The sequence below is a fragment of the Camponotus vicinus genome, unplaced genomic scaffold (genome assembly GCF_025532165.1).
Source record: "Camponotus vicinus isolate PSW18456_S1 unplaced genomic scaffold, iyCamVici1.0 SCAF_1, whole genome shotgun sequence".
Lineage (NCBI taxonomy): Eukaryota > Metazoa > Arthropoda > Insecta > Hymenoptera > Formicidae > Camponotus > Camponotus vicinus.
In genome coordinates, this window is record NW_028141945.1 from 5,745,911 (window position 1) to 5,771,305 (window position 25,395).

The window sequence follows — 25,395 nt, forward strand, 5'->3', positions numbered from 1 at the left end:
GCATGACTGAAATATTTACGTGGCGCAGTTGCCCTGCGATTCAATTATTAATGTATGCAGCCGGAAATCTATTGTTCTTTTTCGTTCTATACGCGAATCGGTAAGCATTATTTTACATTTAGTCCTCTTATAATATATATTTTAATCATGTCAAGATGAAATTGTGTGTATATAAAGATAAAATTACTTTCCTATACACAATTTTATAACAAATTGCTGACAATGAAACGCGACTTATTAATATCGTTCGACTTAGTAATATCGTTCACAGGTTAAATAAAAGTTGATAGAATCGGAAAGATACGCGCGCGCATTTGATACAATAGCATATTTACGATTTGTATGCTGATGAATCAATAGTCCACTAAACTGTCGGTATGAAAAAGCATATCAATGATTTGTAGTCAATAGATCTTGATAACTATCTTGCTCGTGTAGAATTTTGTGGACCGCTTGGAATATAAAAATATAAAAAATAGCTTGTCCATAGCAGAGCAATTTTTTATCTTTTCAATATAACATTTTATTTTTATGTTATGAAATTTTTTCTTTTTTTGGACTATAATTTAAATGAATAATTATTATCTTAATAATTTATTATTTTAATAATAAATGTACACATATGCTCAAATAAGTTGCATTTATATATGCTGGTTCAAAAAAGATTTTTAATTTTTTAAATATTTTATAACTGATTTTTCTGGAGGTATACAGGGTGTCCCAGGTATCTTCTGTCCAAAAAAAAAAAGGCAGATTCTCTGGCCAATTTAAAAACGATTTTTCCTCAGCGAAAATGTCGCGGCACTAATAGTTTTCGAGTTATAAACGATTGAAAATAAAGGGTTTTTCGCAAACTAAGGCTTATGGGAATAAAATATTAATAAAGTCACATTCTTTAGTTAATTTTAGGTAGAGTTTACTTTAATAGAATTTTAATTTAAGGTTTAGTTAGAAAGATACATGATGACAAAAATTGGGAATATGCAAAAAATAATGATCTCCCTCGACATTTTCGCTGAGGAAAAATCGTTTTTAAATTGGCCAGAGAATCTGCCTTTTTTTTTGGACGGAAGATACCTGGGACACCCTGTATATATTGCTGATGTGATAAATGCAAGATCAGATAATCTGCTATTCGTTGGAATTTTCATACTATGTTATTTTCGAGTAACGAGATCGATAATTATCACGAGCCATTCATGTAAATATATTACATAATTTGTCTAGAATATCGCTACGTTTTTGGTATAAATTCTCAAAATCAGCAAAATACAATATTTCGTAAAAATAGCAATAGAAAAAAAATTTATTTTTAATCAAAGTAATCAAAATTTATCAATATATTCATAATTAATTCTGCGCTAAATTTATAAAACACATTCAAATGTAAAAATGTCCTGGATAATTCAAACAAGCAAGCACATTGTTTATCTATCCTACAACAATCTCGATGATTACAGCTTCACAACTTCCCTTTATGCATCGAGCAACACTTCCGGTAATCCACGAGCATCGCGTCGATTGTTCGGGGGCAATCTGGCGGCTATTACGTTCCTGATTGGAGGTCGGAAGTCGAAGGTGAAAGGCATATAGCGGTATAGATAATACCCGCATACACATACATCAACACACACAGGCCATGCAGGTACGTGGCTATTCGTAGCCCGAAAATCGTGCGCCGGTATGTCGGCGAACGCCGGGACGTCGGCGACTACCGCAACCCCCGTGAAACCCCCGACGAAGGCGCGGAGGCTTCACGAGGGTCGGCAGTCGCGTGCTCCAGCCGCCGAAGAAGAGAAGCACTGTAGGAACGTAATCGCGGCTCGCGAAAAGTATTTATCAGCTCGCACGATAGCTCTGCATCATCGTCCTGTCGCGATGACGGCACGCGAGAAACCCTAACGTCGTGAGTACGTATACGATCTACGAGGTAGACGCACGTGCAAGTACAGAGTACGTCTCTATTTTAGCCGGCTTTAGTCTTACGATGCCGTCAAGAACGACGGTGTGCCGATCGACCGGTACCATTGTAAAAAACGAATCGATCCTTTCATGCCAGCCGCATTACGGTTCGATTGTTCGGTCAGTTTCACTCGTTATTGACCGTAAGACAAGGTATTGATCGGCTTCTTCGTCGAGTGACACGCATCATATGTATATCGAATCCCGGTTGGCAGCGAAACAAAATCTCTCTCTCGCGATCCATCTCTTCCAATTTCGTCTCTTGCGTGCCGATATAAAATTTATACTCCATCGCTACGTGACATTTGGTGACGAATGCTCTCGAATCTCCATTTTGCTTGCCCGATTAAATTTTATTATTGCGCAGCTTGCCGAGTTTAAATTGAATAACAGGACATTTTATTTGAGAAAAAGAACATCTTTTGATGCCAATAATGACTTGAAAAGCTATACCGTTTTAGATATCATTTTAGCATTTTCCTTATAGTTCACTTGGTATCTTGCATTTTTTATCATGTACTTTTTTTGCAAGAATGCCTGTAAACGGAATAGCGAAAAATAGCTACATTTATATTTAATTAAATACAATTGCAGTTTTTCTATTTTAAAATTGATCTAGTTTTTATTTATAGAACACTATACTTAGGTTTCATTCTTTTTTCTTCACTGCTACAAAATAATATCGCTACATTATAAAACAGAAGTCTAAAAACAAAAGGCTGATAAATATAAAACGAGTTAAAAGGTCGCAAGATCGCTGTATGAATCAAGACATTGGTTTAACTAGACATTAACCGGGACACAATACAGAGATTGTGCTGTATTGTCGGTATAATAGTGCTATTTGCAAAGAGAAACAATCCATGTTTTCTCTAAAAATCCTGTAACTTTTTTTTTGTATGGCAATCTCGAATGCAACCAATGGTACTCAGAGGTTCGCATGTACAAGTCGGCTTTACGGTCAATTGTACCACTGAGTGCATTTTCGCGGCTTATTTATGAGTCGCGGGAAGTGTTATAGCGCATCGCGCTTGTGTACGTGAATTTATAGATCACGATCTAAATGCACGGATTACAAAACAAAGCTTTATTATTCTGTTCTACAGTCTAGTAGTCCGTAATACCAGTCTTCTACCCCGATAGATCATTGGAGGTATTAAATTTGAACTATATATAATAACATAGTCCAAGTTGAATTTGGCCTGTACATCGTCTACGAATTTTTAAATTTATCTCTTTATTTATATTGATATTTTATTTTAATAACGCAAACTTTTTATTTTATTTAAAATTAATTCCTCTATAGATTTTATAACAGTCTTCTCTCTCTTTCTCTTTATAAATTAATTCATTTATAAAAACAAAATTTCTTTTTAATTTATTAATGTTAAATGCAATGTGTAATGTTAATGCGACTGTAGCTTTAGTAATTATGTAGTGGCAAAATGCATCTCTTTTCGAAATATTTTGCTTTAATAACATGATGACTTTTATCGATAATAACTTTTTTCAATACCGAAATAAACTTTTCGTACAAATCATGCATAACTTTTCCAATAACAGATCGAGATAGCTCTTTTTTATTATATTTTGTACGACAGTCTAGAAACAAATAATTGCTAATTCAACAATCTAGATTATTAATTATAAATTGGTTTGTTTAATAAAAACGTGAATATTATAAGTCACACGGTAGATTTTGCGACTTTTGACATTTTGATAATTTTATTTTTACGTACGTTTCATTGTATAATTTATATATTTAATTCCAATTAAAATATAATTGTACGATCTAAACACTTATTCGGCATATTGGATAATTTGACATTCTAAAGTTGAAAAATAGTACCTCATTTAAGAAATACAAGGAAAGTAAGGAAATACATTTTACGGTTATTACGGTTAGATAGCAATCTGATGTGCACGACGAAGCAATAAAATATACAATAAAAGTTATATAACGGTTGTATTCGTGTGACAGATAAAAGTGATTTATCAAACGCGATCTGAATATAAAGTTCAGCGAATGTTATTTATAACAGTCGAATTCAATAAGCTTGTGTTTTCAATTGCATATTCTGCATCTTCTTTTTTATTCTTTTCCCTTTAAATAACAAAAGTTTGAATATATATATATATATAGTATAATTTTTCGGCATATTGATGAATAAAAAAAGAATGTTAAAAAAACACAAGATTTAATACAATACTCATGATTTAAATCTCGGTATTCTAATCTGTTATTATATTTATTTCTTGCTTTGCAACAAGATACATGAAATTAAATCATAAGTTCAGGATAAATGGACAAAGCACGAGGCAGACAAAACGGAGCCGGAGGTGAGTTTACGATTTGTTTCTATATCGGGAAACGATATATAAAACCGAATGTCTCGCGATTACAACATCGGTGTCCCAGCATTGGCACTTCTATTACATCGTCGACTACGTGCAACGACGGCGTGTCTCTCGAGAGAGGAGAGCAATATCCTGTTAAATCGATAACGAATGATGACAGAACCCACGTGCTGCGGCATGCGACTTGTACCAAGTCGCTGTCGTCCTTATTTTAGCATTCGATATTCAAAGCTGACATGTTTTTAAGGAGTTCGCGTCGAATCGCTATTGTGATCGTGCACAACCACGTCTTTGTTCCATTCTTCTTTTTCTTTTCTCCCGTCAGGCTGGTGGGCACGGTACGTAAATGGCGCAGGAAATTCCTGAGACGACGTACGAGCCGGAAGTCGAAGAGGACGCGAGGAGAAAGCGCGAACGTCGGGTCGTTCAGGAGGGTACGGCGTTGTGGAGGCGACGGAAGGAGGAGCTGCAACGTCAAAAGCATCGTGAACAACGTGAGGTATGTGTCATAAATGGGCGTTCTCTGACTTGGTCACATTGCTGCCGTTTATGTCACTTGCCCTAGAGGCAACCGTACCTTAACATCATTGTCTCGCACTTGCTATTGTTACCGATTGGATAAAGGTCAACCGTGAGAAAGATACGACCCCAATGCGTATTCGTTGAACCGGAACGTCAATTAAGGCAAGGATACCCAGATTTTGAAAATGATTCTTTTACTGGAAAAGCTGGATTATTCAAATTTAATGTTACATTTGATCCCGGAAAGGTCCGTTAAATCCAGAATTTTATTTTTACATCTCAAAGCTTTTATTTCCGATATCAAACATAATAATGGAATAAACGACAATTGTAGTTGAGGTATATTTAATTAAAGGCCGGAAACAACAATTTCGAAAAGTAAATAAATGTATAAAATGTAGTCAATAATACTTAATAGAGAAGATTACTTTAAAATGGTATTTTTAAAATGAAAGAGAACATTGAATCATGATAGAATACAGATGATCTTCATATTTATCCCTGTTATAGAGGTGTTTTGAAGATAGCGCTTTCATTCGACTACGTGACTGACCTAGTTGTGCTTATTTTAGTGTTTTACGCGGCGTGTCGTTGAATTTAGAACGAGAAAACGTGCAAGCAAACAGTAATAAAGCTACGAGTATCCCATTAAAGTGGATTTGCATAATCTCCTGCCTAACTACCCTAAGAAACAAGCCGCAAAAGATAACCCAATAATCTATCACGGTCTCTATCGTTGCGCTTTACATAAACTTCACGCTCTCATCTCCCTGTGCTCGTTATAAACTTGTTATAACAAACATTGTACAATCCGTTAAGATGTGTATTGAGGTCGCGTTTTGATAGAGATTTCTAGAAGTGATTGTGAATATAAATGGCAAATGAAAATAAGATTGATGTTTGTCTCGAATTGTTAAAAAAATATCTGTACGAACAACAATTTGCAAACATCGCTAAAATGATTTGAATTGTGCAAATTTTTCTTCATATTATCTCAATGTTAGTCTTGTTAGAGTTTTTTAACAAACACGGAAAACAAATTTTTGAAAATTGTTTTTATAAGTTTCTTTTTTAACATAGCTTCACGCCAATTTTATTCGGCATTTAAAATTTCCCTATTTCCAGTCTTCGTTCCCTATTTTACTTTGATATTGACGCAACATAACGATGATGCGCAATCATCACCGTGCTGTGGTCCTAAATATTTGCAGAACGCACGTTCGTTACATTCATTATCGTCCTTTGTGAAAATAACAATTCGCATGGAATGTAATGTAAAAATATACAAGATTCAATTCGGCGTAACGCACGTTACACACATGTATTTTGTTCACCGCCCCCCAATCACTTAATATACACGTCGAAATTATGCCGATGAAAATCCCGGCGTAATTATTGCTTCGGTGATTATTTCGTATCGCGTTAATATACACACATCGACCGCATTTAAATTGTATTTACTGCATGTGGATAGGGAGATTTACTGGCGTTACCGGCATGCTAATAATGACAGGCGTGGGATTATTCGCGGTCCTATCCTCTCTTATTACACGGGAATCTGGTGTAGTCGCGGTCTGCTGCAAGTGCATGCGGTCGAATGTAAGTGCGTTAGCAATGTTATCAAGGAGGACCGATATGTTCAGAGCTAATCCCATCTCTACCCGCAGAGTTCACGCTATATAACCACACCAATGCAAGCTTTAAACATTCCCTAATTAGGAAAAGGATTAAGTTATTTTTTATTTTTTTAAGAACCATTTGTAGACTGTTATATATATTAGATCTTGTTAAATATTTCGGACAAAGTCGTACTTTTCTTAATTCCTTTTTATATATACAAGTTACGCAATGACCCTGTGTATGAAATTTCTAAAAATTATAGTCGAAATTTAAGTGAAAAGAAAAAAAATTATTAGTCGAAACTTAAGTGAAAAGGAATTTGACATTTTATTACAATATTGTCTCTCAGCAATGAAAACTTAAAAAAAAGTTCGAATCATATGACTCACATGAGAGGGACGGCAGTCTGGATCAGCTGCGGCTGATGTAGCTCGACTTATACGCAACGACTTTATATCCTTAATTTTTTTCTTGCAGTTGCAGAAAATTCTGACCAGTTACTCGCCGTGGGGTAAACCAGGTGGCGGCGCGCCCTGCGCGGCGACTTTAAGGAAGAAAAACGTACCTCTGGATCCGCCTGAGCTGCCGAGAAGATGTCACAGTTACGGTCAGGTAAAACCACTCGGGACAGACTGTTGCGTCTGTAGCCGTCACTTTTTTTCCCATCTAAACTATCGGCGCATCTTGCTGCGAAACTTTACCCCATAAAAAGTCCGACTCGACCGTAAGCGACAATCGCATGCACGTTAGTGAAAACTTTCAGGTTTATTGCTTACGCACGTCGCGCTGATGCATGCGAAAACGGCGTTACACGTGTGGTAAGATTTGTTGCCGCGTTTTTAATGCTTCCGCTCTATGCATCAGTTTCTGAGCCGACAATTTCCTGGAAGTAAAATGGAAGTTAAATAGTTTGAGAGAACTCGGAGTTTTAGCTGGTCGTGTCGCGCAAGCGAACAGATCTATTTGTCTTCATGGACTTTTTCAATATACGAATTAAAATAAGAGAGAGAAAGGGATAGAAATTATACTATAATTTTGCAATGCAAAATTTTTTTGATATCTAATTAATTAAATCTTCGTCGTGGAAAAAAACTTTAAACAAATGAACCTATTTTCTGTAGAAAAATTATTATAAAAATTATATGCGACCAGAGGAAGACTATGTATCTTTAATTACAATGCTCCTCGGTTGCGAAGCATAGTCGAGGTTACGTACAAATCGAGTTATTAAATCCGTGCACGTGTATAAACATATGTGACCATGTACGAAAGCATACAAGCCCTAGGAAATAATATCACGCAACACTGTGTACCGCACAAAATTTTCAAGCACAGGTGCTTGTGATACAACATTGCGTTGGAACACATATTAGAATATTCTCTATCTGACATTAGCTTTAAAGAGTAGCTACAGTTTCAAGTAGCAGCATTTTCACTTTATCCGATTCATTTCCGTCATAAATATATTAATAATTTTTTATTCTTCTCTTTCCTTTTTATTAAAAGTTAATATTTATATTAATTTTTATTAATAACACAAATATATATTGCATATATGATGCGAGGCAAATATATGTTGATCGATACATTATCATTTTAGTAATATTATTAAAAGGTATAAATTTTGTCAGTTTCTAAACTTAATTCATTAAAATATAAAGTTCAGTGATTCTTTTAGACATTTTACCAATATTTCAATAATAATTGTTTAAATTGAATTTTCCATTTTGAAAATTATTTAGCTACGCATCTGTAAATGATTTAGTAAATATTTGCTGAATCTCGAAGCTTTTTTAAAGCATAATTATAATTCATCTGTATTATTATATATCTCGAACGTAAGTAACGATTATTATTGCAACATTCTCTAAAAGCACGGCGAGATTTTCTACCAACTCGATATTTTCAGTGTTCATATCCATCATCGGAATAAAAGCTTAATACAATTACACTCAGAATGATTATTCTTAATGCATCAAATGATGAATTTTGTGCAAATTATGTTATAAATTTATTTATTCTCTTAGTTGGAGACAAATGATGATACATTTTCTAGAATTAAACTTTACATACCTAATATATAATAATGTAAATTTTTATTCATTTTTTTACAAGTCACATTATAAATTATATAACTATTATATTATTAAGATTCAAGATTTCTCATTTTGATTTTTTCACGAGATAAGTTTTTAAAGTATCATTAAATAATAATATATTTCATTACTTGCTTAAAAGATTGCAGAGAATTTTAAACATTTTAAACACTTTTAAACATTTTGCTAAATATTTTTATATGTTTACAATTTGATATTTTTATACTGCAAATTTTTTCAGCGTGTTCAAATTGATATCCCTTTTTGCTTTCATCGTTTAAAGTTATATAATATTTATACATGTTTATTACAGTAATTACCATGAGAAATAGACTGCTCAAACATTCATAATCAAGTTATTACTATAACGATATTAAAACAACCCAAATTGCAAAACGAATTTCTTTATAAATTGAATGAATCTCGTTTTAGTTTTGATGTGAAATACAGATTGGAATTTTTATTTTGACAAAGAGATAGAATTACGAGAGATATAATTTTTGTTTCAAATTAAAAAGTTTTTGTAATTTTCCCAATTTAGATTTTAATTTAGCGAACAACAATTCAAAAAGTGCGAATTAACTGCGGTTTTTTGTTTTAAATAAACATAAAGATGACCGAATAATGAGAGTAAAAACGAGAAAAATGCGTGATATATTATTTTTAAGATAGTAGTAGTAGCAGTGTAGTTTATTTTGTTTTAAAGAAACGACGGATCGTACAATCAGTTCGAAATATTAAGGAAAAGATCTTATTTCATACAGTGTTATTTTAGTGTTCAAGAAAATTATTATAAAGTATAAAAGAGAGAGAGATCACACACACACACACACACACACACACACACACACACACACACACACACACACACACAGAATCGTTATGTTCGGTCGATAATCATTATCAGCCATTTTCTCAATATGTGTATGATAACTTGATTTTCGCTTATTGCGAATTAGTTTTAAAATTATCATATTTTAACAATTGTCGCAATTTTTCTGATATTTATCAATCGTTTTCAATAGATTTATAAAATCATTCCTGATCGCTATATAAAATATTTTTTTCGTTCTTACATTAGAAAGAATTAAAAAAATTTTTCATAATGAAACTGTTCGCTATGAATAAAAAGTGCAGTTATATATCCTGTAATTATATTCAAACTATTTTTGAACTCATATCTTAAAAGGTAACAACACTTATTTACGTATTACGTTCATATATTACATAGATGGACAATATAGATATAGATAGAATTAATCTCTGACAGAACAAAGCAAAAATGGAATTTCATGGAATTCACCTCGCTTGTTGTTTTGATTAAACGAGCTTCGTATTTCCATGCAAATTTCCATACCTTTTCTTTACCGCGACATGAATGTACGACCGTATACAATTTTTTTGCTCGGTATATACATTTATCAAAGGATGAAAGATACATTTATATTTCCTTGATTTCTTAAGCATATGTTAAATAAGAGTAAGCGCATAGGCACACAAGTACACAAAATATATTTTCATACTTTTCTAATAAATTTAATTGTCTTGTATATGTAATATTTTCTGGATCTCTTCTAAGTTTAGAGATTTGGAAAATTATTAGTAGATAATACAATTTGCATATACATTTGCATATACATTTGCATATACATGTATATATGTGTAAACTTACTTGTCACCAATTTTAGAAATTGTCGTTATATTTAAAATTGAATCACGAATTGAATTGAATTATTATTATTGAGATACTTTTGTTTTGACAGACAACGAAATGCATTTTATTATTCATAAGTATTTACGATATTTGCTGCAATGGTTTCAATTTTGAAATTACTTTAAACGACCCATAATTCAAGACAGGAATTCTAATAATAATTTTATACGTCATACAATACAGAAAACATTTGATAAAGTAAGACATACACACATACGTATAAAAATACATATCAGAATACATACTCATATGAAGTCGTCCGTTTATATTTTCGTTTTCTCTTTCGTTTCTTAATCATGGATTGCCTAAAGTGAATTTAAGTGAGCGCATTAATATTCCAATTGCACATATCTCGAGACATTCTTCCCGACGGATAAAAGCAAGAAAATTTGCTTCATTTTAAAAATATAATTGGAAATAGAAGGCGGCAGTCTCTATCGTCTGTTAGTTTTGCTTTTCTAGAACTCGCCTTAAACGTTTTCTTCCACGTAACTGAAGAGAGCTTTCGCTTGCCTGTGTATGCATCGCCAATTAGATCTACTTCTTTATACGCTTACGATCATTATAACCGTATAATATCGTTAGTATGCAAATTTATCGCTACACAAGATGCATACTTCCATAAAATTTCGTACAAAGGCAAATTACTTACATACGACTACTCCTGATTCTCGACGACACAATCCACCTCGTAGACACGTTGCTTTGAGAATAGCATAATGGTTCCGGAAGTCACCTGTATTATTGCCTTGAATATTGCAAAAGCGGCACGTATGGGGTTTCCGACATCTACGTCGGAGAAATGCATGAAGAAGCGAAGAACGCCCGATGTTAAGTCGACATTAAAGATTTAAGTTGGATCGAGAAATGGCGATAAAGATTCCGACAAGATTTACTTTATATAGTTGGGGATTAAATTTACTTCCTTTGTCTATATTCTAAATAGAGCTATAATCTGAAGACAGTTGAATGATAATTTAATTTAATTAATTTGAATTGATGCAATTAAAAGAGTCATCACGGGAGTTTCTGTAAAAAATTGCAAAAGATTTATAATAAATAGAAATAAATTTATATATATATATATATATATATATATATATATATATAATAGAAGAATCGCATATATATTTATTTATATGGGGTCTAATAGAGTCTGGATAATTTAATTATAGATGCGCTTGCGATCATATTTTTTAAATTTTTCGAAAAATTATAGACTAATTTACAAGATTTACAATTATTGCATACATTTACATTGATTAGCGTACTGATGAAAAATTAACTAGGACTGCAAGCCGGTATAATCGATAGCGATTTACGCGATTTTCATCCGCAAGCGGACCTATAATTTTGTCGTTTCCGACGCGTGTCAGACGAAAGTGACGATATCGCCGCCAAAAGTTTCCATTAATATCTCATCTTTGACCTCGTACACACGATACCTTTCCGATACCACAGACACGAAGTTTGTATTGCAATGTCATCGCGTGAACACGCGATGATGCGTGTAATACTTAGCAGGTCTTGTTTTATACACATACATTGGAACCACCTTGGAGACTGTTAATCCATAAGATGTGTCAAAAATTATTATCTCGAATGTGATATTGTTATTTTAAATATCATGATATCTTTCATAAATTTAATTAAGATATTATTTCTTTGACATTTCGTAAATTAATGTGGAAAAAATAACTTTTTTTAAATCTAAATAAATCCTTAGTTTTTAATGACTCTTGATTTAATTAATTAAAGTATCTTAATTAAATTTTTTATATACTCTGCAAATAATCCATAAGCTTTTTTAATTAGTCTAAAAAAATTAAAAAATATTTGGAAAGAATAATTACAGAAAGGATTTACAGAAAAGGATACACGACGATTCTTTTATTGGGAATCACAGTTATATTCAAATGAGTTAAGCTTTATTGTTGGACACGGTATCGACTCGTCATGCCAGCAAATACGAGAAATCTCGTAATGGACTTTCCTTGTATGTTGGACACGAGGCATTTTTCTCATGGCAATAATTTCGAGAAAGCGGCTGTGCCGCCGGGGCCGAACACGTCGTATCCGTTCGAACTCTCGAGACGTATAGTCGATTTCTCCAATCACGTAGAACTAGAAACGTTACTTCCACAAAGTCGATTCTCCTATAGCGCCTACAGATCCGCCGCCGCGAAATTTTTGACGCTTTATGTAGTTGCGAACGGAAACGTTTTAACGATGTCGTCCAGCATCGTGTACAAAAATGCATTTATTTAAATGACAAATTAAAATGCGAGTTTTTTTAAAGTTATTATAGAGAGAAGATAGATTTGAATATTTTTCTTTTACAATAGATTGTTAAAATACGTTTATCGAGAGATGAAATTTAATCCGCGTTTTATAATATTATAGCAAACATTAATTATATATTAAGTATAAAATTGGTTATAGAGAGAAGATAGATTTGAATATTTTTCTTTTACAATAGATTGTCAAAATACGTTTATCGAGAGATGAAATTTAATTCGCGTTTTATAACATTGTAGCAAACATTAATTATATATTAAGTATAAAATTGGTTATAGAGAGAAGATAGATTTGAATATTTTTCTTTTACAATAGATTGTCAAAATACGTTTATCGATAGATGAAATTTAATCCGCGTTTTATAATATTATAGCAAACATTAATTATATATTAAGTATAAAATTGGTTATGATAATAAACTATATATATTAAGTATAAAATTGATTAATTTGATTTTTAAAATCAATTATATATTAGGTGTAAAATTGGTTAATTTGATTTAAAAAAAAATTAAATTAAACACTATTAACGTCTACCGTACTAGTCCGTATCGGAAACGTAATTTGAAGCAGATATTTCAAGAAGACGCAAACTTACGAAATATTTATTCGCATTATTATTTTATCCGAATAGACCGGGCGAGAGAAAATCAATCTCATGCTCGTTTCAAAATTGAGGAGACGTTAGTTCGCGAGATTGGCACAATAGCTACAATGTGTACAAACGTGTGCAAACACACCGTGTGCTACCGCTTTTCGTCGCGGTGTAATTTTCAAGATTACGTGCCGGAGTTGTAGAAATTAGACTACGCCGCTAATCGGATGCATATGAGATTCCAACGCGAAATTCCGCGAGCGTCTTAGAATCCCTGTTGAATCCCGCGTATGATGACAGCGCAGGGGTACGGTATAAGGGATAAGCGAGCGCGAGTGGGCACGTGTTCGGATACGACGCGACGAGCCCGCGTTATACGTAGATCAAGGAAACAAGCCTTGGAAACTGCTTAATATGCGACGACGCCGTGTGCTTAGCTGGTGCATCCTACGCCGTGGGGACGTCCTGGTCCTGGCGGAGCTCCTTGGAGGGATCCCAAGTTACTGGGCGCGCGCTTCCTCGAATCTATGGTACGCATATCTATCTAGCCGCGTTAATCGTATACACGAAGATACTTAGATAGCGGGTGTCTCGTGTTGCGCATCCGCTAATTACGGAAAGGGAATCCTTAATCATCGGTGACGGGGGCGGGGAGAGGGGGAGAGCCACTTCGTGATCTCAAAGCGACTGGTTCTTTGTGCGCGCGATACTTCAGAAACTGCTTGCTAGGAGTGTCGTCAAGTCGGTTTAATTATACAGCAACGGCGCGAAACATTAATTTAAGCTATCGAAAAATCAATTCGTACTCCTTTTGAATGAACTCCTTTTTCAATCTTGCAATCGACAAGAAAATACTGTAGCTAAAAAGTATTTTCCGTATTTTTTATAGTCTAAGAAAGGATAAAATATGTAAGCGTGTTATATTGTGAAAATATTGTTTTTCGAATCGATTATCATATATTGTTTATCGAATCGTGATTATAATATATAATTATTTTTTTTGCGATTACATTTATATATGTTATATATTAATAAGATTTCATTGCATTCTTTTTCTAATTGGATTAATAAGATCTATTAATTCCGTGAAAATTTCATGTCAGGTACATGCGATAATGTGGCGTGATAGGGATACATTTCAATGTTAATAGTACATTATATTGCGATGTACGTTAGCAATGTATAATTCAGCACATCATTAGCGCATCATCGTGCAACGTGCTGAACATATTCATGATGCTTCGAATATTATTAAATTAATCATTATTTGTATTAACTTTCTATCGACAAAATTGCTTTATAAAGAACTGGTTCATTTATTCATAAAAATTATGTTAATAAATGCGATAATTAATGCAGGGATAAAACATAAGAGCAATATGTCATGATTAACCTGACTGTAAAGTTTGGCGAATGAGGAGAGAAGAGTATCGACACGTATACAATGATATTTGAGAAAATTAATATCGTAAAAACAAAATACTAATCACCACATTGTGTATATATTACTTTTTTTAGCGTAATTTAATTGAGGGAGTGCGAGATTATAGTCTCATGTCTTTTTTGATAAAATTTTCAAGATGGGAAAGAGGAGAGATGGGGGTATACTTTATTATTGTAGTTCCGTGAGAATATTATTAAATTCATCATTATGTATTAACTTTCTATCGATAAAATTATTTTATAAAGAACTGGTTCATTTATTCATAAAAATTATGTTAATAAATGCGATAATTAATGTAGGGATAAAACATAAGAGCAACATGTCATGATTAACCTGACTGTAAAGTTTGGCGAATGAGGAGAGAAGAGTATCGACACGTATACAATGATATTTGAGAAAATTAATATCGTAAAAACAAAATACTAATCACCACATTGTGTATATATTACTTTTTTTAGCGTAATTTAATTGAGGGAGTGCGAGATTATAGTCTCATGTCTTTTTTGATAAAATTTTCAAGATGGGAAAGAGGAGAGATGGGGGTATACTTTATTATTGTAGTTCCGTGAGAATATTATTAAATTCATCATTATGTATTAACTTTCTATCGATAAAATTATTTTATAAAGAACTGGTTCATTTATTCATAAAAATTATGTTAATAAATGCGATAATTAATGTAGGGATAAAACATAAGAGCAACATGTCATGATTAACCTGACTGTAAAGTTTGGCGAATGAGGAGAGAAGAGTATCGACACGTATACAATGATATTTGAGAAAATTAATATCGTAAAAACAAAATACTAATCACCACATTGTGTATATATTACTTTTTTTAGCGTAATTTAATTGAGGGAGTGCGAGATTATAGTCTCATGTCTTTTTTGATAAAATTTTCAAGATGGGAAAGAGGAGAGATGGGGGTATACTTTATTATTGTAGTTCCGTGAGAATATTATTAAATTCATCATTATGTATTAACTTTCTATCGATAAAATTATTTTATAAAGAACTGGTTTATTTATTCATAAAAATTATGTTAATAAATGCGATAATTAATGTAGGGATAAAACATAAGAGCAACATGTCATGATTAACCTGACTGTAAAGTTTGGCGAATGAGGAGAGAAGAGTATCCACACGTATACAATGATATTTGAGAAAATTAATATCGTAAAAACAAAATACTAATAATCACCACATTGTGTATATATTACTTTTTTAGCATAATTTAATTGAGGGAGTGCGACTATAGTCTCATGTCTTTTTTGATAAAATTTTCAAGATGGGAAAGAGGAGAGATGGGGGTATACTTTATTATTGTAGTTCCGTGAGAATATTATTAAATTCATCATTATGTATTAACTTTCTATCGATAAAATTATTTTATAAAGAACTGGTTTATTTATTCATAAAAATTATGTTAATAAATGCGATAATTAATGTAGGGATAAAACATAAGAGCAACATGTCATGATTAACCTGACTGTAAAGTTTGGCGAATGAGGAGAGAAGAGTATCCACACGTATACAATGATATTTGAGAAAATTAATATCGTAAAAACAAAATACTAATAATCACCACATTGTGTATATATTACTTTTTTTAGCGTAATTTAATTGAGGGAGTGCGACTATAGTCTCATGTCTTTTTTGATAAAATTTTCGAGACGAGAAAGAGGAGAAATGGGTGTACTTTGTTGTAGTTTCGTGAGAACTGATTCCTACGTAATTGCACGTTTAAGCAACTAGCTTGTGCTGAGAAACCAATTGGAACGATAACGAAATTACATTGTCACAGCGAATGGGAGTAGTCTCGCGTCAGCCTCTGTACTGGCAACTTTGCATCAAAACTTTCCACCGCTCTACTCGAGTAACCCTGTTAGATTGACGAACATTGGTCCCGAGGGATCGCAAACTATAGACATCGCGGTAATTGAAGGGTTCACTGCAAAAGAAAAAGAGACAGAGTTAGAGAGAAATAAGTCCATTTTGGTACACTTTTCAAAGAAGTTACTCTAAAAAAATCTCTTTATTATGTTAAACAGGCAAATTTAAATCGTCTATCTCAGTTTCCAGTAGATATAATATATATTTGCACAATTATATTTGGATAACAAGCGCATTTTGTGAATAAGACGATATCTTATCGTAGATTGAAATGATATCCATTACCGATACGATTTCCATTACCAAAGTTTAATTAGATCGAATTATTTTTTTGCGAGAAGTTTCTGTATTAATATAAAAAATATTTTGATCTCTCGAATTGAGATCCTATTAAAGTTCATCTAAAAGTAGTCAAAGGAGAAGATTTTATCCGTTTATTTGCAGAGCGTTGCAGCTTAATTCGTTAGCTTAAGTCTAAAATTACTTTTTCTCATGATTCTAAAATTATTCATGTCATGACGCACATTTGCCTGAAAAGAATAATTATTTCAATTGTCGGTCGCAGTCACGTACATCGGATATTTATCATGTCAAATTTATATAATCGTATATATTTTTTATGATTACACGAAAAAAGAGACTCTTTATTGATTAAAAATTTAACGCTGTTGCAGAAAATTCGTTAATAATTTCTCTCATTCGGTCGTGATCTATTTCCATCGCTACGTCGGCAAATGATTTGACCTGCGACAGGAAAATTATTGATTCTTTATGTCGTAAAAAATAAAAAAGTATCAATCGAATGGGCAAAGTGAGTAATGGGGGAAAGGCGATATGAGGCACGAAAACTATGAACGAGTGCGCGATATAAATTTATGTGGGAGAACAAAGCGGCGCGATACTCGTTGTTCGATATATGCTCTCGTTAAAACGGAAAAGTTATCTGCCTTCACGCTGAATTGCTGCACAATTAATCCAGAGGCGGTACGCGCAGGTAAATTGCGGTAGGTAATTTTTTTACGCGCTGTAATTTAACCACGTAAAGAGATATCGCGGAGGAAGATACGTAAAATGAAGGGAGATGCACTTTTGCGCTAAGAAATTAAATTGTGTCCAAATCTCTCGCGGGGAGATGTGCCGCCGAATCGCGCAGTTGATGGAATTTTTTGCACGCATGTGGCGGTAAATGCAATAAATTGGCTGACGGGGAAGAGTCACGTATTTATTTATATATCGCATGACGGATGCAGCTATGTGAAGCTCGGCATGGATGAAGAGGAACAAGTTTTAAGCCGGTAAAATTCATAGGAGATTATTCTACCGTTTCGCGCTCCTCGGCTTCTCTTTTCCAAAGAGCACCGAGTAGAAACGTCACGCTGTATCTTTCAATTATTTGACAGACCGCACATGATATTTCGGAATATCAGTACCGGTTCTAATCACTGATGTAGCGATGATTATTTCCCTATAATTATAATATAAACAGCATTTCTGATGTGTGGAAGCTTTTGGAATTACCAGTCGGTTTTGGGCATCGACAATTCCGCTTGAATATAAATTTATCGATGTGATTGGCATTTGATATCGCATATATAATTCTCGCAATCATTTGTCGAAATGTTACCAATATCGTTCGTGATATTATCGATGAATTTCCATCTCATGTAAGTTTAATTAACTATCTTAGCGCGCGTGATGACGTGTGAAACGGAAATTATGATCGCGCCCGACATAAGATCGAGTAAGTTAATCGAAACTGCGCCGGGATAAACTGCACGCCGAAATTGATATACAATTTCGAGGATCTTTGTAGGAAACTATTTAGCGCCAAGCGGCCAAATACTCCCACTGCATATAATATACACGCATAAATCTAAAGTTTCTTCGCTCATAGGATTCTAGCGGGTGATTTGCAGAAATCGTTACAAGTTTTTGCAATAATGACGTTGCATAGTCAAAGTTGTGTAATTCGTGGGAATTGTGCAAGCGCCGCGACGGAACGCAATCGATAACTGCAACGACTTTTCCAAGCGTGGATTTATTTCGCGAAGCGGAACACGATTGTGCTCCACTTGATGCGAAAGCGTGGCGTTATCAATTAAATGCAATCGGCTGTGCGATAATTCATTCGTTTCGCAAATATAAATCTGCCTTCGAAAGTGCACGATATACCAGAAGTTGGTCATTCATGGCGGGATAATTTTATCGTTTTAATGAAACTGTTTTTCTTTTTTAGATGTTCTCCCTTTCGGCTCTCTCCGACTTCCTGACGCGTTCTCTCTAGATGTCTTCTCCAGAGGAGTATGCGACTCTTAACTTTTAATTAACTGCTTCTCCACACGTAACCGCGACGCGTTACCAGTTAATTGAACGATCCTCCGGGCGCCTTCCTAAGCGCACGACCGGAAAGTTTAAACTGAAATTTATTAGCGCATCCACTTCGACCAAGTTACCTTCTTATTACGCACAAGCTTCTTCGCACACGCTATGTTTATCCCGAGGGATTAAACAGGGTCAGGTCTCTACATTCGTACTTTTCTCTCGATGCCCGCTTATTTCTTTTTCTGTCTCGTTGCCACGTATCTGTCCGCTGGTATGGATTTATGGCAGGCGAATTTATAGCGCGGTTCTTTTTTTTCTCATAATAAGCCGAGGGGTTTCATTGTAACTAGTCGGCTAACGAGATCGACATTGATGAATGCACGACTTGACTCACGTCGAATCAAACTGTTGGTATACTACTAATTACGAAGCACCGGATCTGTCGGCGAATAGATCTTTCGGTGTTTTTATTCGATTTTATATTTTTCCTGCGTATTTCTGCATCCCCTGTATTATATTGCGTTGAAATTGCCGGCGTGCCAATTATATTTTGCCAAGAGTATTTTAAGATCGTAAAAGTTTTTATAGAGTATAAGTGGTTACCCCCAAAAGAGAGATTTTCGAAGAACAGAAATGAGTCTAGAAAGAAAAAGTTATCTCGAGCAAGAATAGAATAAAATTTTAAGCCGCTATTTTACCTCCCAAAAGATATTTAGAGAAAACTTGTTCGTGCCATACAATTTTATAAAATGCCATTAATGTTTTACTCATGCAAGAGATATTTAATATGCATATTAAATTTCACAAAATTTATATAAAACAATATTTTATAATACTTTTAATTCAATAAAATGAAACATACACACAAATTCATCTGAATAATTGCCAAAGGATATAGTTCGTTAAAATATAGAAGGTAAATATTCAATTTGTTGAATAGAATTAAACATAATCAACAATAAAAGAGAGAGAGAGAGAGAGAGAGAGAGAGAGAGAGAGAGAGAGAGAGAGAGAGAGAGAGAGAGAGAGAGAAAAACATTTAAAATCAGCAGCTTTAATTTGCTTCAGGGTTGGACGAGCAATTCGATAATCGACAGACTATACAAGAGGAACACGAACCCTCTGACTGTTGCGGACATGAATAAATTCTACGATGACAGGGCGACGCCAGGTAAGTAGTAGAGATTGCTACTTGCTTCTCTTCGGTGCTGATGCTAGAATCTCGTTTCCGGGTCGGTCTTTTGCTTGACAGGTATTGCATCGGAAACACAGCCGTTGCAAGACTCGAGGAATCTCTACAATGAAGAGGTTCAGATGTACGAGCTCACGGGCGGTGTCGAATTGGTACCTTTGTTAACCAGCAGACGTTATCAATCGCATCCGCAGACCACACGCTATCTTGCTACGGATGCCACTCGTCCGGGATACATGATAGAATCGTAAGTACGAACATTTGCAATGATTGTTTAATTATTATTTAATAGCGTTTATTCGGAATAATTGATCGCTGATTGATGAGAGTAATATTTGCATAAAAACTTCAGATTTTAATACCTTTGTATAGTCTCGCTTGAGATTTAAATACAATTATAGTATATTAATTAAATGTGTACTATTTATATACGCTTTTATATTAATACATTCTTGTGTAATATGTTACATAACATGCTTCAAGCGCGTTTATATCGAACAAACATGAAACTGTAAACGTTGAAGATGCATTGAGATGAAAATAATCGATAAATGGTACGGTGCAGATAAGTAGTTGTAATCACGTACATTTACTCATTACTGTAATTTATATTAAAAGCACTTACTGTTGCCCCATAATTTCCTCCATGAAAACATGTTATTGATCACTCATTTAGCTGAAACAACTAAAGTATTTAATGTTTCACGTCCCTTCAATATAAACATGTTTATACCAGAATATTAAAACTGCAATTATATAATTTTCCTAAATATTGTTGCAAACACACATACATACACACAAACATATATTTTTTGTATATTATTATATGTATACTGATACATGTATATTATATGCTGTTATAAATATATATTGCGTTATATATATTTTAAATATTATTATCTTAAATATTATCATATTTTTTTATACATATACTATGTGTGGTATAGATTTTTTATTTTATAACTCAAAATATACACATTTATGATTGTATAATATTTCTCCTGACATTTCTTTCGCTTTTCATTTACTCTCTTTTTTTTAGATTCTTGACCTATTTCTCTCCTTTTAATTTTGACAATTCAACATATAAAAGTTTGACAGGTTCATATAAAAACATGCAAAAAATATTTTCATAACTCATCTCTTGTTGATGTCTGATTATACTAGCACTGTATATGCGCGTATGTGTGTGTGTTTGTTTGTGTGTATGTGTGTAATTAATTTTTCACTTGTATCTCACAAGTATGGTTAGCATGACGAAACACGACGGTAACTGTAGAATTGGTTAGTAGTGATACGACACTCGAGGGATGTAACTACATTACAGGTAATCAACCAATTGACCTGGATGCACTCGACCTCGACCATTTCACCTGTCCGTTCCTGTTCAATCTCACCCTCATTTTCCTCCCTTGTGCACTAACGTCGCTCTAAATATTCATCAGCGTAATTTTCCCTCGTCATCGTCATAAAAGAATATTTTTTTTTAACGAAGAATACATTTTCTTGTGAGAATGAAAAATACCCTCTCTAGAAAGATGCTTGATTGAGAAAGGACTCTTATATAAACCTCCTGCATAAATATATTATTACAGGTCAACGTTTTATGAATATTCTTGTTGTAGAATTTATCATGAAAGAATCAAAATCCAACCTTTTGTTGCTCGAAAAATTATATCATGTTCATATATGTACATATATATATATAATTTTTTATTTATGAAAAATTGGATTTTTTAATAAATCATAATAAAATTCTATTTATATGACTATATATTTCACTCTTTCTATTTTTTAATAAAATTCTTTGAAATTACCATTGCAAATGCGTATATATACATATATTACATCATTAAATTGCAATCATCATATAAAAACATTAAAATTTAGTCTCAACTGAAAAAATTAAATGTTCATTATACATAGAAGAATGAGAATCTAAACAACCAAAATGTAAATTACAAATATATTTTCATACATGCAATGCAGCGCAGTTTTAAATTAGATACATGATGTAATTAAACGCTATGATTTTAAATAATTACCCTTTTTTCTGAAAGTATTTTTGTTTAAAGCTTGTCATTAAGTTGACGAAATAATTGCTACAACTCTTCTTTGACTTTGCATTCGATAATATCGATTAATCGTTCGATAATTTCCTGCATGTAAACGATCGCAACGTTGGATGCGGACAGAAGCACCAATCTATCATGTAACGAGATACTTTGGTAACGTTTAATGGAATAGTGTATGAAAGTTGCGAAGGAGATGTCGTTGTTTATAACGTAGTCGGTCAGCATCCAAACGCTGCACGATGCCTGTAGTAATTAATCACCTCGATTGCTGTGCAATAATAACCCACGGTGGAAAAAAAACACGGCGATATCAGCTTGGAGTGCATTATTCACCTTTCTTGCAATTTTATTTTAATTAATTTTTTTACGATGAAGAAGAACGTAGAGAATGCCCCGACTAAATATTTAATTTAGTGAGGTACAAAGATCGATATAGAGGGATTGATTCATACGCTTTTTTCGAACATGGAAAATTGCAGTTATTAGCACAGAATCGTTAAAGATTATTCAGAATGGTATCGAAAATATCGATAACTTCTCGGAGAAAATATCGGATCTATTCGGGCGAAAAGCTCTTTCTTTTACACTTTCTGCTAACGAGATGACTTAATTTAGCGTTTTTCTATTGAAATATACAGAGTCAAATATTTTATTCTCGTCGTTTTAATCATTTGCAATATTTACAGTTCACTGATGAGGACATTTATGTCAAAATTATCTACTTATTTTATTTACATCGTTTTTAACATATTACTGGGGAATGCAATAGAATAAAAAATCAAAAGGATTCTTCCAAAAAAAAGAATGGATAAATTATACGAGCTATACAAGGTAACTAGTGAAAATAGTAGAATTTAAACCGTGTTGCACACACATATATAAAAATATTTCTAAAAATATATAATTTTATGTAACTATTTATATGTGATTTTTGTGGAGTTGTTGCAAATTTTACACACTTTTCTTTTCAACCATGAATTACAAAAGTGTTTCTAATTAACTAATAACAAATAAAGTTTCTAATAAACTAATATTTTGTGTGTATATGCAAATAAACAAATTTAATATTAGAAATATTCTGTATCCAATATTAAATTTGTTTATTCACATATATCCACAAACACATCCGTGAATTATTCACTTTGTTATTCTATCTTTATCTTTTGCAATATTAAATAGTTTGCTTATAAGGAAATACGATTCAATGCATCAAAATACTATGATTACATAAATTCGCTCGTGTTACTCCTCTTGAATTTTTATTTTCCCATGTAATCATAGTATTTTGATGCATGTGGCTTCGTCATTTCCGCAAAGGCGTTACGTCTATCAAAGAAAGGATATGAAAGTTGACGAGAGCCCTCCCTTTCTTTTATAGGCTTCGCGCACTCGACGTCGCCAATCGAGAATACATCGCGGATCTCGCCGAGCAGATACGACGTAAACGGGACAGGGCGCTGGTAAGTGCCGTATGATCGATGATGATTGCACAACGTCGAAACGCTAATTCAGAACAGGATTAATTGTGTCGATCTCTCACCAATCTCGCCGGGCCGTCTGTTATTGAATCGAATTGGCTACGCGAGCGCGTACGAATGAACGCTGCGAATGAAATGAAATCAAACGATCCATAAGGATCAAATTTACTAATTCCGAAGTGAACCAAAAATAAAAGCGAAACTAAATCGATCCAAAAGCTTTTTGCTCTTCTTCTAAATTGGTCCTATTTCGCGGGAGAGATTCGTTATGGTGGCAGATAAAATATGCAAAATCAATAAGAAGAGTGTAGAAGAAAGCGAAAGATATACATGAAAAACGATTTCTTCAAATAACAATCAATTTATAAATATTTCAATAAACATTCAAGCAAATAAAAGATATAGATTATGGAACGAAATAACATTGAAATAATAGTTAAAAAAATCATGAAAAAGTAAACGTTAAACTGAATAAATTATTATAATAAAAATAGTATTTATAATAAAATCATCTTATTGTATATAAATACTTTTTAGTATATCAATTTTTCGTACGCGATATTTGAAATATTTTATATATTTCTGGTTTATTAAAAAATTTCTCTGATTCACTAATTCGCTACAAAATAAGACATTATTTTTATCGTTCAATTATATCTGGCTATTTTTGCACACATGGAATATTTTTCTTTCCCATTCAGTCTCATCTAATGTTACAAATCATTTCGCAGCTCGATCTCATTTCAGGAGGAACGGCGGATCGAACAAGAGGGTTGTCGCAGGCACTTCGATACTTGGAAAAGGCTATGGGGTAGACCGGGTCACGGTGCTCCCATAGATCACGCCCAACGGAACAATCTTTATAACATCCTCCATCGTTCGGCTATCTATTGAATTTTCTCGTAAAACGTTTTGCCTTCAGTGCAAAAGCGGAGCCCTCGTCGCTATAATGTTGCATTTTATTATACGAAACGAATAAGAAGATGGCTATTAGATACCGATGACGCGAACATAAGATTATAAGTCGTTTTCGCAAAGGATAGCTAAGCATAAATAGTTTTTCATTCTCTATCAAACAAATGTGCGTGACATATGCATAATAACATTATTATTGTATGCAAGTCTCTTTTGAAGTCATGTCAATCAAATACTGTAACATATAATGCATTTAAAATATAAATGCATTTGCTTTATTAAATTTTTAACAAGATTTCAGCGACCATAAAATTATATTATTCTCGGAATAAGCAAACAATATTTTTGGATGAGTGATGTCATAAAACATTATGAAATATATTCTTAAATTAAGTGAAAAGCGTTACACACGCTTGCGAGCCAACTATAATTAGAAGTATTTGTCAAAATAATTAAAATCAATCAAAAATTAATCAAAATAATTAAAATCGAGTTACTAAAATACAATCCTGAATGAAATTAAATGAAAAAGCGAACGATTCTTTTTATATGAGAATGGAGCGAAGAATTAGGATAAAAGTATGTTAGCATCGGCGCTCTTTGTTTCTCATGAACTGACTTGACATGAAAAAAATGAAGAGTATATCGGATAACCCATTAAATTTCATGAAAGCCTCGCAAGAGAGAGTGAAGGGCAGCTTGATAAACCAGGACCATGAGTGACGCCACGATTGACCAGGCCTCAAAGGAGCAATCTCGTGAGAACCTAGTTGCTATACGGATCGATAGGTTTTAAATTTCATGAACATCAAGGAACGGTCATTTGAATATATGTATGTATAGGTGCATATGATATAACCGAGTCGTGAAAAGAAACGTTTCTCATCAGTCATCGTGTCGTCTCGATTCATT

The 25,395-nt window shown here is 33.3% G+C and overlaps 1 protein-coding gene across 4 annotated transcripts; it reads left to right on the forward strand.

Annotated features, from left to right (window-relative positions):
• Positions 1-22: 22 nt before the first annotated feature.
• On the forward strand, positions 23-24,778 carry LOC145969936 (uncharacterized). Of its 4 annotated transcripts, none has more exons than XM_083096276.1 (8): positions 23-100; positions 1,461-1,645; positions 4,646-4,819; positions 6,940-7,074; positions 19,892-19,994; positions 20,076-20,262; positions 23,469-23,550; positions 24,316-24,778. In XM_083096276.1, exons 3-8 carry the CDS (start codon positions 4,667-4,669, stop codon positions 24,460-24,462), a joined length of 807 nt encoding a protein of 268 aa, XP_082952402.1. In that variant the 5' UTR covers positions 23-100; positions 1,461-1,645; positions 4,646-4,666; the 3' UTR covers positions 24,463-24,778. The 4 variants fall into 4 exon arrangements, with proteins under 4 accessions (XP_082952402.1, XP_082952409.1, XP_082952424.1 ...); XM_083096283.1 differs by having other exon boundaries at positions 1,461-1,578; XM_083096298.1 differs by lacking the exons at positions 23-100; positions 1,461-1,645 and adding an exon at positions 1,780-1,910.
• Positions 24,779-25,395: the final 617 nt, after the last annotated feature.

What these genes read in the sequence shown, in the direction of transcription:
- LOC145969936 (XM_083096276.1), top strand. Translation starts at nt 4,667, where the DNA reads ATGGCGCAGGAAATTCCTGAGACGACGTACGAGCCGGAAGTCGAAGAG. An exon ending in AGCATCGTGAACAACGTGAG is followed by an intron (nt 4,820 to 6,939) that starts GTATGTGTCATA and finishes TTTTTCTTGCAG; the next exon opens with TTGCAGAAAATTCTGACCAG. An exon ending in GATGTCACAGTTACGGTCAG is followed by an intron (nt 7,075 to 19,891) that starts GTAAAACCACTC and finishes AATTTGCTTCAG; the next exon opens with GGTTGGACGAGCAATTCGAT.